We start from the raw sequence: 12,389 nt of genomic DNA, 5'->3' as shown, positions 1-12,389 counted from the left end.
CATTTTGCACAATTTTCCCCCTTTTGCACCACTTTTGTTCGATCTCTTATGACACGTTAAAGACCTGTGGGGTCCAGCAGAGAATGATTCCAGGTCTATAGTTTTAGAATAGGAATATGTAGGCCCAGCCAATGCTAGTCTGGGATTATATGAATAATTTAGTCTTTCAGAGTGCTTGAGGTTTTGTGGTTGAGTAAAGTGGAGATGAAATTTAATACTCTTTACTGACAGTAAGCTTACATGACAATTGATTTTTCATTGCAGTTCTAAAGAGTAATTCAAATGGCACTTGGCATCTGAAAATATTAACCCTTTTGTTACTTCAAAGATACTGTGCTTCGTTATAGATCACACCTGACAATTTAAAGCTAAGGGGGTTTAAGTAAAATCATTGTTTTAAATAAGCATAGTAAAAGAAGCTATCAAACTTCTAATCTTACTGGTTTGGCACCATTCCTGCACCCCCCATCTGATCAGTCCCTCAGACACCTCCCAGCCCAGGTAACCTGTTGGCCATTATGATGTCATCTTAGGAGTAACAAACTATCATGCTAGACTTTACGTAGGGGGCATCCAGGGGCTATTTCTAATGCTTACTCACATGAGTGGAGTTTGTCTGCGCAGTATGCAACGCTGAAACCCCATAGACTTGCATTAAGGTATATTAAACGCAGTATGGGCCAAAATGGCCTATGCAAGTCTATGAGAGCGGTAAAAATATGCATGACACATGCGTATTCTCTGCATGTTTTGAAAGGAAGGAGAAATCTGCCCCTTCTTACGTTGCTTTTTTATGTTAGTTACACAAGCAAAAAAACAACAACAACGAAGTACGCATTGAATCCATTAATACTCGGCGTATTATGTAAGTAATACGCTATGCCCATGTGAGTGAGCCCTGTAAATGTTCGTATTACAATGTCCTCCACTATTGGATACCGCTTACAGGGGAACACAAGTAAGTTAACACATAGCTTTCCATCTGTAATTAGACATGGCTCCCTGCGCGGCAGACCATGTAATCGGTTTGTGTTCGCAGAAACACAGTTTGCTTAGCTGCACAGTGCCAGATTGTGAATGGGAACAGTCTGAGCTGGGGAGCGCTGGTCAGTTCACTGCTGGTCCGCTGACAACACACGGTCTGAAGTATACATGGAAGAAGTCGCCACCTTCTACAGAAGCGCTGGGCAGATCAACGAGACTGTGTGAGGGAGAGTTTTTGCAGTATTTTAAAGCGGTTTTTCTTTTTTTTTGTTAAGGTTACATGCGTTTATGCATAATGCAGGGAAGATGAGAGCAGATTTTCGTTGGCCTAAAAGTTTTGTTTTTTTTTAACATATGTTCACCTCGGCGCTCTCTTATAGATTAATGGATCCATTTTATCTTTCGAAACCAAAAAAGGATGTCTAACTGATGTAAAATAAAGTAAATGGATCTGGCCAAAAAAAACATAGTTTGCGTTTGCATCAGCTATGGGTCATTCACATCTGCACTTGAGGTTCCATTCGGAATCGCCGCTGATTTCCTCTATCGAAAAAAATAAAATAGCGCTGCTTGCTTGCAGCGCTATTTCGTTCTGTGAAATCCAGCTAAATCCCGGCTATCCGTAAACCCAACAGACCCCATTATAATCAGTGGGGGCCGTTCTGGTGAGGTTTGGTTCCATCATATAACTCTACTGAATGGATAGGGATTGTTCATACCAGGTCCCTGAACAGAGCAGGAAGAATGAAGTCCTCAAACATCAGGTATAAACGGTTTTAGCAGATGTTGGCTTGTAGTAGAGCTCTAGTTTACAACTGCATGATGTATTAACCCTCCAACAGTGACATTAAAATAGGAAAAACACTGCTGAAAATGTCACTTTTTATTGTAGATTTTGAATTTGTTTCATGTAAATATATTTGACCCCGATCTCTGTTGCCTTAAAGGCGTTGTCCAAGTTGTACCATCTCGGTACATAAGTATATACTCCCCTCTCTGCTCCAGCTGTATCCTGCACCGATGCTTGGTCTCCCGCTCCCAGCGATCCATCAGTTATTGGCTGCAGCCCCTGCGACGTCTTGTAAACCAAGCAGGACTGCAGCTGTAAAAAGAGAACAGAGTGGGGCACCGAATGCTGACATGGGACCCGGCGGGTGTTGGCAAGTACCTGTCACTTCTCTCTTTTCCCTGTACTGCAGATGGTCGCAGCAAGCCACCCTCAGACATGAGCAGTACAGATTTTTCTCTCAAATCACTAGGCGTTGACACTGATTCCGTGACCTGTCCGCGATGTCAATTGTAGGTGGACTGCGGGTCAGACGGCTTCCATTGGCTTCAATGGAAGCTGTTCGTGCGGACACTGCACAAAAATGGAGCATGCTGTGATTTTTCCTCCACTTGTAGAAATCGCAATTGGTTTCCGCGAGTGTGGAGGAAGAAGAATTTTCTCATAGATACTATGAACTGTATTTGGTGCGGACACTGACTGCAGATTCCGCAATACAAATCAGTTTGTGTGCAGGCAGTCTTGCATTGGAAGTGGAAACCTTGGAGCAGAACAGAACTTTATTGGGAACAGAGTTGCACGGTCTAGGCTCCACCGAAGTAGTATTTGTCCTGTCTTGTTTCTGGCAGTCCAAGGCAGTATAGGCAGGGAAATAGCTTGCATGATAGGAGTAGAATTTTCAAAGATTTGTCGGAATGTTTGGAGTGGGTGCAAAGCTAGTGTGACCATGTCACTGTAATGTGAGAGGTCCCGTTATCACTTTCATACAGCTGAAGAAGGTCCATAGCAAACAAAGAATTAAATAGGCCCCTGTTAATGGTGTCTCATGGATCTAGAGGATTTCTAGTTGCAAGGGAGTGGGTACTCTAGCATCAGCTGGACTTCTGGCTCATAAGGCTCGAAAACGAATGCATTGGTTGGTAAATTAGTACACTACAATTTTCAGTAAAGAATATCACAAATCCAAAGGCGCTTCTTCTCCTTTCATCCCCTCCAAAAAAACAAACAAACTGAAAAACAAAACGTTGAGGTTTTTTTTTTATATGCTAAATTTTGACATGTATATACACGTTTTTAATTAGATGGAACACAAGTCATCTAATTTTACTTAAAGGGGTTGTCCAGTTGTAAAGAATTGATGGTCTAGCCACAGGATAGGCCACAAATAATAGATTACTGGGGGTCTGCCGCCCAAGAGCCTCGCCAATCAGCTGTTCCCCTGGCTTGTATGCCTGTGCAGTAAGCTGGTTTCTGCAGGAAGCAGACAGGTCAATTCCTACTGTAGTGGACAGGTTTGGTACTAAAGGCATTGAAGTGAATGGGGACTTTGCCTGTAATACCCAGCCTGGCCACTGTAGTGGGATCTCATAATGGCTGTCAAATTGGGGTACTAGATACACTACCGTTCAAAAGTTTGGGGTCACCCAAACAATTTTGTGTTTTCCATGAAAAGTCACACTTATTCACCACCATGCGTTGTGAAATGAATAGAAAATAGAGTCAAGACATTGACAAGGTTAGAAATAATGATTTGTATTTGAAAGAACATTGTTTTTACATCAAACTTTGCTTTCGTCAAAGAATCCTCCTTTTGCAGCAATTACAGCATTGCACACCTTTGACATTCTAGCTGTTAATTTGTTGAGGTAAGCTTGAGAAATTGCACCCCACGCTTCTAGAAGCATCTCCCACAAGTTGGATTGGTTGGATGGGCACTTCTGGCGTACCAGACGGTCACGCTGCTCCCACAACAGCTCAATGGGGTTCAGATCTGGTGACTGCGCTGGCCACTCCATTACCGATAGAATACCAGCTGCCTGCTTCTGCTGTAAATAGTTCTTGCACAATTTGGAGGTGTGTTTAGGGTCATTGTCCTGTTGTAGGATGAAATTGGTTCCAATCAAGCGCTGTCCACTGGGTATGGCATGGCGTTGCAAAATGGAGTGATAGCCTTCCTTATTCAGAATCCCTTTTACCCTGTACAAATCTCCCACCTTACCAGCACCAAAGCAACCCCAGACCATCACATTACCTCCACCATGCTTAACAGATGGCGTCAGGCATTCTTCCAGCATCTTTTCATTTGTTCTGCGTCTCACAAACGTTCTTCTTTGTGATCCAAACACCTCAAACTTGGATTCATCCGTCCACAACACTTTTTTCCAGTCTTCCTCTGTCCAATGTCTGTGTTCTTTTGCCCATCTTAATCTTTTTCTTTTATTGGCCAGTCTCAGATATGGCTTTTTCTTTGCCACTCTGCCCTGAAGCCCAAAATCCTGCAGCCGCCTCTTCACTGTAGATGTTGACACTGGTGTTTTGCGGGTACTATTTAATGAAGATGCCAGTTGGGTACCTGTGAGGCGTCTGTTTCTCAAACTAGAGACTCTAATGTGCTTATCTTCTTGCTTAGTTGTGCAACGCGGCCTCCCACTTCTTTTTCTACTCTGGTTAGAGCCTGTTTGTGCTGTCCTCTGAAGGGAGTAGTACACACCATTGTAGGAAATCTTCAATTTCTTAGCAATTTCTCGCATGGAATAGCCTTCATTTCTAAGAACAAGAATAGACTGTCGAGTTTCAGATGAAAGTTCTCTTTTTCTGGCCATTTTGAGCGTTTAATTGACCCCACAAATGTGATGCTCCAGAAACTCAATCTGCTCACAGGAAGGTCAGTTTTGTAGCTTCTGTAACGAGCTAGACTGTTTTCAGATGTGTGAACATGATTGCACAAGGGTTTTCTAATCATCAATTAGCCTTCTGAGCCAATGAGTAAACACATTGTACCATTAGAACACTGGAGTGATAGTTGCTGGAAATGGGCCTCTATATGGAAATGGGCCTCTATACACCTTTGTAGATATTGCACAAAAAACCAGACATTTGCAGCTAGAATAGTCATTTACCACATTAGCAATGTATAGAGTGCATTTGTTTAAAGTTAGGACTAGTTTAAAGTTATCTTCATTGAAAAGTACAGTGCTTTTCCTTCAAAAATAAGGACATTTCAATGTGACCCCAAACTTTTGACCGGTAGTGTATATTCACTATATTTTTATTATTTTGAACTATAAAGAGTAGTTCAGTCTTCTGAGATCTGGGAATACTTTCTGAAGGTCTATTAGAAGAAATAACACTACTGGTCTTTGCAGTTGTCTGTACTGCAATTCTGCACCAGCAGCCGTGTGACATTTTTTGCATGTATATGTTTGTTTTTTCTTTAATTTTTGTACTGTGCTATTTTTTGTGTTTAAGTATATCCTCATCATCACCAGGGTATTTTAGTCAGTGACTCATGCAGTTCTTTATTCCCTTATAATTTTGTACTATGTTTTCGTTCAGGAACGTATCAGTTTTGCATCTAGGAAAGCGCATCCTAGACAATTATGACATATCCACAGGAGATGCCATGAATATTTGATAGATGTGGGTCCTGCTGACGACCGCATCCAGATATGGCAAGACCAGGATCAGGGACCCCCCATACTTACCACTCCGTATCCTCTGTCCACGTCCCACATGGAGGGCCGACGCACATGCGCAGTGCAACGCATGATACGCCGGCAGCGTCAGTGGATGCGGCTGACGGTGGGCGGGGCCGCCTATTCACACCATACTTCCGCTGTGCCACAGCAGAAGTATAGCATGACGGCTGGCTTCCATTGACTACAATCAGACATGCCACAGGTTATTTCACGCGGTGGAATTCCACAGCGTGGAAATAGAGCGATTAGGCTCAGAAATCTGGTCTTGGGCATTAGCCCTTATGGTAATTCCATTCTGTGAGCACTATGGATACACTTGGGGAGAGAGAGAGAGAGAGAGAGAGAGAGTGTGTGTATGTATATATGTGTGTGTGTGTGTGTGTGTGTGTGTGTATATATATATATATATATATGTGTGTGTGTGTATAATGCTCTGTTTTAGTTGGTTATAAATTGTTTCACCTATGGTGATATATACTGTTACTAAGAACATTACATTAAAACTGTATTACGGTACAATCAGCACTTTTTTCATGGAACTTGTGGGTTGCTTTTGGCTAAAGACGTGCTGGGATTTAGCCATCTTAGATTTGGATTTGTTACTTATAACTGTGCTAGATCTGGTTAGGCCACACAATTGCACTAGTTGGGACTAGCAATCCCAACATTTTTTAAACCACAATCCAGCATTGGGGTGTATAGTGAGGTATATGCTGCAGCAGGGAGGTGGAGTATAGTGCGCTATATGCTGCAACGAAGAGAAGGTGTATAGTGAGCTGTATGCTGCAGTGTGGAGGGGGAGTATAGTAAGGTATATGCTGCAGCGTGGAGGGGGAGTATAGTGAGGTATATGCTGCAGCAGGGAGGGGGTCTATAGTGAGCTATATGCTGCAGCGTGGAGGGGGGAGTATAGTGAGGTATATGCTGCAGCAGGGAGGGGGTGTATAGTGAGGTATATGCTGCAGCGTGGAGGGGGAGTATAGTGAGGTATATGCTGCAGCAGGGAGGGGGTCTATAGTGAGCTATATGCTGCAGCGTGGAGGGGGGAGTATAGTGAGGTATATGCTGCAGCAGGGAGGGGGTGTATAGTGAGCTATATGCTGCAGTGTGGAGGGGGAGTATAGTGAGGTATATGCTGCAGCGTGGAGGGGGAGTATAGTGAGGTATATGCTGCATCAGGGAGGGGGTGTATAATGAGGTATATGCTGCAGCAGGGAGGGGGTGTGTATAGTGAGGTATATGCTGCAGCAGGAAGGGGATATATAGTGAAGTATATGCTGCATCGGGGAGGTGGAGTATGGTGAGGTATATACTGCATCAGGGAGGTGGAGTATAGTGAGATATATGCTGCATCGGGGAGGGGGTCTATAGTGAGCTATATGCTGCAGTGTGGAGGGGGGAGTATAGTGAGATATATGCTGCAGTGTGGAGGGGGGAGTATAGTGAGGTATATGCTGCATCGGGGAGGGGGTGTATAGTGCGCTATATGCTGCAGTGTGGAGGGGGGAGTATAGTGAGGTATATGCTGCATCGGGCAGGGGGTGTATAGTGCGCTATATGCTGCAGTGTGGAGGGGGGAGTATAGTGAGATATATGCTGCAGCGCGGAGGGGGAGTATAGTGAGGTATTTGCTGCAGCAGGGAGGGGTGTATAGTGATGTATATGCTGGGACAAGGGTGTAGTGAGGTATGGGCTGCACAGGGAGGGAGGTGCATAGTAAGGTATATGCTGCAGCAGGGAGGCAATGTATAGTGAGGTATATGCTGTAGCGGAGAGGGGGTGTATAATTAGATATATACTGCAGCAGGGAGGGGTTATGTAGTGAGCTATATGTTGCAGCGCGGAGGGGGAGTATAGTGAGGTATATGTAGTAGCAGGGAGGTGGAGTATAGTGAGGTATATGCTGCAGGGGGGGAGGATATATTGTGATATATGCTGCACAGGGAGGGGGGATATAGTGTGGTATATGCTGCATGGGTGGGGGGGATATAGTAAGGTATATGTCGCATGGGGGGGGGCGGTGAGGATATAGTGAGGCATATGCTGCACGCGGGGGGGAGATAGGCATATGCTGCATGCGGGAAGGGGGGGGGGTTAAAGGTGACTTATATGCTACACACGGGGGGGAGAGATTGTGAGTTATATGCTGCACGCAGGGGCGGGAGATGGTGAGTTATATGCTGCATGCGGGGGGGGGAGGGGGAGGAGAGGGTGAGTGTTATGCTGCATGCGGGGGGAAGGGGGAGATGGTGAGCTATATGCTGCACGGGTGGAATATGGTGAGCTATATGCTGCACGGGTGGAATATGGTGAGCTATATGCTGCACGGGTGGAATATGGTGAGCTATATGCTGCACAGGTGGAATATGGTGAGTTATATGCTGCACGGGTAGAATATGGTGAGTTATATGCTGCACGGGTGGAATATGGTGAGTTATATGCTGCACGGGTGGAGTGTAGTGAGTTATATGTTGCACGGGTAGAGTATATTGAGTTATATGCTGCACGGGGAGGGAGGGGATATAGTGAGGTTTTCTCAGGAACCAGGCTTTGTGCAACTTTATTTAATGGTCAAAGCTTCTGTGAAGCCCATACTTGCAGTCATATCTCCTTAAAACACCTTTTTTGATTTTGGAGAAGTTATCATCACAGAGAGGCACTTGCCTTTTCTTCCTGCACTGTGGACGTTTACTCTGTGTACTCAATAAGGTTAGGCCTTTTTGGCCACACAACCACAGATCACTGTGTACTGTAGCACTGCAACATCGCACTGCTATTGAACATAATGGAGTTGGTGTTAAAGGTTACTATGCATAGTGGATATAGAAATTTTAAAAAATCTGCCCAGGTTTTTCTGCTTCTTACTGCTGCATCGCGAAGCCACACCACAACTCCAGTGCAACACCGCAATCTTTGGTTGTGCGACAGCCAAAATCGCCATGTAGCCATAGCCTAAAAAGGCAATAATGGTAGAACAGTTTGTGTTTTACATTGTTTGTCTATAATTAGGACTTGGATGACATTTGGGTCATATTTTATTAGTAATCAATGCAGAAATCCAGGTAATTCCAAAAGTTTCACTTACCTGTTCTCGCAACAATATTTTTATGCTCAAGGCTTCTAGAGCTGGGGGTCAGTCATAGACACATTTGTTGGACTGCAACTGTTTGGCTGCAAAAAAAAAACCAAACTTGTGCACGGGTATCATGGGAAGAAACTGATGAAGATTGCATGTGATTATATCCCCCTTTTAATTCACATGCGGATAAAAGGGAATACAGCCGCACTGACATGTAACCGTCAATATTTTTGGAAACTTGGTGATTTTTTTTTTTTCTTGTAAGGATGCCTTCACTTTTGAATTGATGTGCTTTTAAGGGGGTTGTCCCATCAGAGTCAACCCCTTTCAAAATGATTATTGCTCCAGTCACCCTTGGCAAACAGCTGATACAGCCGGGGAAAGCTGCGGCCAGCCAGGCATTTTGCTGCCGAGGAAATGTGGTATTACATGACAGCCAATTCCAGATGAACAACCTTCCTTGTAATACAAGGATGGCTCAAGCCTGCCAGGACAGGAGCTGTTCTTACAAAGCGGCCTTGCGTTGTAACTCAGAAGGGGGTCCCTAACAGGGACTACACTCTGACCTTCATGGGGCATATGAACGGGGATTGTCTTCTTGAGACTACCCCTTTTTAAAGGTGGTAGTGATGTTCGTTTTATTGATTTAATAACCCCTAAATATGTTGTTCTACATAGAGCAGACAAGTAAACATGTATGTAGTGATGGCAATACAATGAACATTCAGCTTGGTGTGTGCTGTAGAAAACTTGTCTACATTGTTACATTGTAACCACAGATTGTAGCGCTTCCAGTTCTAGAACTGCCTGGTGGCTAAGTCTGTCCCAACCAGATGGTGGTGTTGCTGTACTGCAGGAAGCTTGATCTCCGCTGCTACAAGTGCTAGGATTTTATTAACAAAAGAAACAGCAGCAAAGCATTCTACATCTAAGATCTGTGCGCAAAGTTTACTCTGGCTCGCTGCTTTAAAGGAAATAACCCAGCTTTGATGTCGTGAAGCGGTGTTTTTATACTCCTGAATGCTTTCTTGCAGGAATTTTCACTACAGTAATCGGGGTTGAAAGCGATTACTGTATGTCATTGCCCTCCCTCTTTTTCTGTGTGGGATGGTTCAGCCCTGTTTTGCATAAGTTTCTTTTGAGTAGATCCATGTGTGGACAGAGTAAGCCTAGTACTGGTGGAATTGCTGTTTGGTCGGGTGGATGTATGTCTGGGACTGAAGCAGTGCACTTTAACTGCTTCCTAGAATCTATCCCACATCAACATGTATTGTGCATACCCCGTAGCTGGAGTGGCCAGCAATTCTTTGATGTACTACTACAATGGCAAGACGGTGAGACTGCTTACGTTTTATATTTTTATTCATTTCTCCAGATTTAACCCTTGGCCTTAGAAGGACAATTCCCTTGCTTTGTGTTTTTGCTGCTTTTGACACATTTACTCATTTATAATGGTCAGTGGAAGCTTTGTAGGATTCTAAAGGTGTATTTTTAATATATTTTTTGACTTTTTCATGTATATTAGTGCTGAGTGTTCTAGTGCTTTCTGTCTGGTGTTTCATTATTGTAATGTACATGTTATATAGTGTGTGTATTTACCAATAGTTTTTACTTTTCTTACATTGTGAAAAGTTTGGGAAAGCAAAAGGGGGGTTCTCATGCTGTAACAAAAAACTAACATTTTCTGGGAATAATTAAGGAAAGTTCTTTCCTCAGCCAATAAGATCACTGTTTCCTGTTTAGACTTTGAGGTTCACTGCCTGGGTTGTAATGTTATTCCATCTGCTTCTAATCGGCTCAGTATTTTGACCATAATGACAATAAGTCGTTTCTTTCCTAAATTCACTGGTTTGTTCATAAATATGTGAAGAGTAATTCTTTATTTTTCTTCACGTAATGAAAGTTTAAGATGCGTATGTTGTACTTTTCTGAGTTTTGGACTTCTTGTAGTAATAGACAGCGGTATACAAACTGCAATTGTGTGTAAACCCTTTGAGGCTGGCTTTTTTATTGGGAAATTGCCACTTTCATTGTGCAAGCCAATTTGTTTGGTTTCGTACATGTATAGTTACATGAAAAATCTTTCTGGGCTTGTAGCATAATCGATTATGTAGATGGTACGGAGTTGTTTTAATACTTAATCTCTTTTCTTTGTTCTCTGTCAATACAACATAGAAAAATAGGGGAAAGGCTTTGATCTCATTAAGTATTTCCAGACTTCTGAGGGTCTGGTCCCATAGAGAAATGCCTCCCTTGAAAATTTGTACCATGTGTTTGCTATTGGTGTAGATGACTTTTGTGAGCTGGAGTAATTGGTGAACACTTAATGGATCACCTATAGATGTCTTTATAGATTGTGATCTGCTTATGGCTGTTACACATACACATTTGTTTGGGAATGAGTCATTTGGAGGACTGCTATTGATGATCTTGAATAAACAACCTAATTTTTAAAGGATTTCTATCTAATGTGGCTTTAGCAAAAGCCTAATCTATGAAGGATAATGCTTGTTAACACTTCGCCAGCTGGAGAATTCTAGTTTTTAATTCAGAGAAATCAAGGGACAAAAAGCAGTCATGTCTCTAAACTAGAAGCCCAATTTATTTCCTAGAGTATACAGGTGGATTTAATGTTGTACGTGCTTATAGTGAATTATCAGGACAGTAGTATGCTCACTAGTATGGTTTGGTGTTTGCCTTATTCTAGTGGAGCTGAAATGTAAACTACTGGTATGCGGTGTGAAAATGAAAAATACATTGCGCCCCTCACGGGCTATACAAAGTGTTCTGTATGAGCTTCTAAGCAGAAGTCATATTGACCCATGTAGTGTTCTTAGTCCTAGACATATAGGACCACCAGAAGCCCCCCTTGCCTTCATTGACTAGAGGAGAAAAGCATGACACCAGCCCTGCTGGACTAGGTCTGTGTTTGTACTATAAATACTTGTGTTAATCTGTGCATTTTATCTCCTTTCAGTCCTGCAGGCATTACTTAATGGTCATTTCCTAAGGATAACACCCCCTCCCGTGAACTGCCCTATTTACATTCTAGATGCACATTGCTTAAGGGTGGGAACATTAGTTTACAGGTTAAAGCACTGATCTCTTCTTAATGGAAGGATGTATCATGCTGTCCATATGTTTAGAGGAAGTTGAAGAACATTTTTTTTTTCTCTAACTTTATATATAGTGTATAGATTTTAACTGATGAATGTTCTACTTTATACTTTCTCTTTATGCTTTTATTAAATGGATATTTAAATCCTGAAAAATATTTTAGTTGAAAATATTGAATCTCCAGCGATCTGTTGCTTTTACTGTGTAGTTGATCAGTTCAATTGCACGCTCAGCAATAAACTTGTGAATATCTGGACTATTAGAAGTTCTCACATTACAATGTAAGGATTAGTTGGGATCGCACACACTATGTAATTTTTTTTAATTTAATTTGTATCGCAGATGTTTTTCAAGCTTTTCACAGACACAACCGAATGAACATAACCAGTCCCACGCCAGGGTGTAAGAAACAGATGCTAACCTGCAGACTTACACATAAAATAATCTAGTAGCATTGGGTGCGTTACATATTTGTATGAAATAAATGCAAGCTAGCTGGGTTTTTTTCTCTAAAATTGACTATTTTCTGTGTACTTTACTGCACAGTTTGTGTATATTATTAATTTTCCCTTTTTTTGCATACAAATATTGCTATGTATTTCCAAATAAAACAGAAATCTAGTGTCACAGCGTTTGCCAGCCTCGTTGTGTTATTTATTCATGTCATGAAAACCAGACCTTAAATAATTTCAGCCTACAGTACTTCTTAATAAACACGTTTGCT

At 42.4% G+C, this 12,389-nt stretch overlaps 1 protein-coding gene across 7 annotated transcripts in view; it reads left to right on the top strand.

Moving 5' to 3' along the window:
• Nucleotides 1–12,389, top strand: part of TCF12 (transcription factor 12) — a 213,548-nt gene that overhangs the window by 168,426 nt on the left and 32,733 nt on the right. Inside the window, exon 1 of one of the 7 annotated variants that reach the window (XM_066592551.1) lies at nucleotides 9,640–9,882. The exons of 5 other annotated variants lie outside the window; for them this stretch is intronic. In XM_066592551.1, the coding sequence (XP_066448648.1) occupies nucleotides 9,814–9,882 (69 nt within the window). In that variant the 5' untranslated portion in view covers nucleotides 9,640–9,813. Of the gene's footprint in view, nucleotides 1–9,639; nucleotides 9,883–12,389 lie in introns of those variants that run through there. One more of the 7 variants, XM_066592553.1, reaches the window with a different exon arrangement.

This window comes from Eleutherodactylus coqui, chromosome 2, assembly GCF_035609145.1.
Source record: "Eleutherodactylus coqui strain aEleCoq1 chromosome 2, aEleCoq1.hap1, whole genome shotgun sequence".
NCBI lineage: Eukaryota > Metazoa > Chordata > Amphibia > Anura > Eleutherodactylidae > Eleutherodactylus > Eleutherodactylus coqui.
This window is presented reverse-complemented; position numbering and strand designations above follow the sequence as displayed.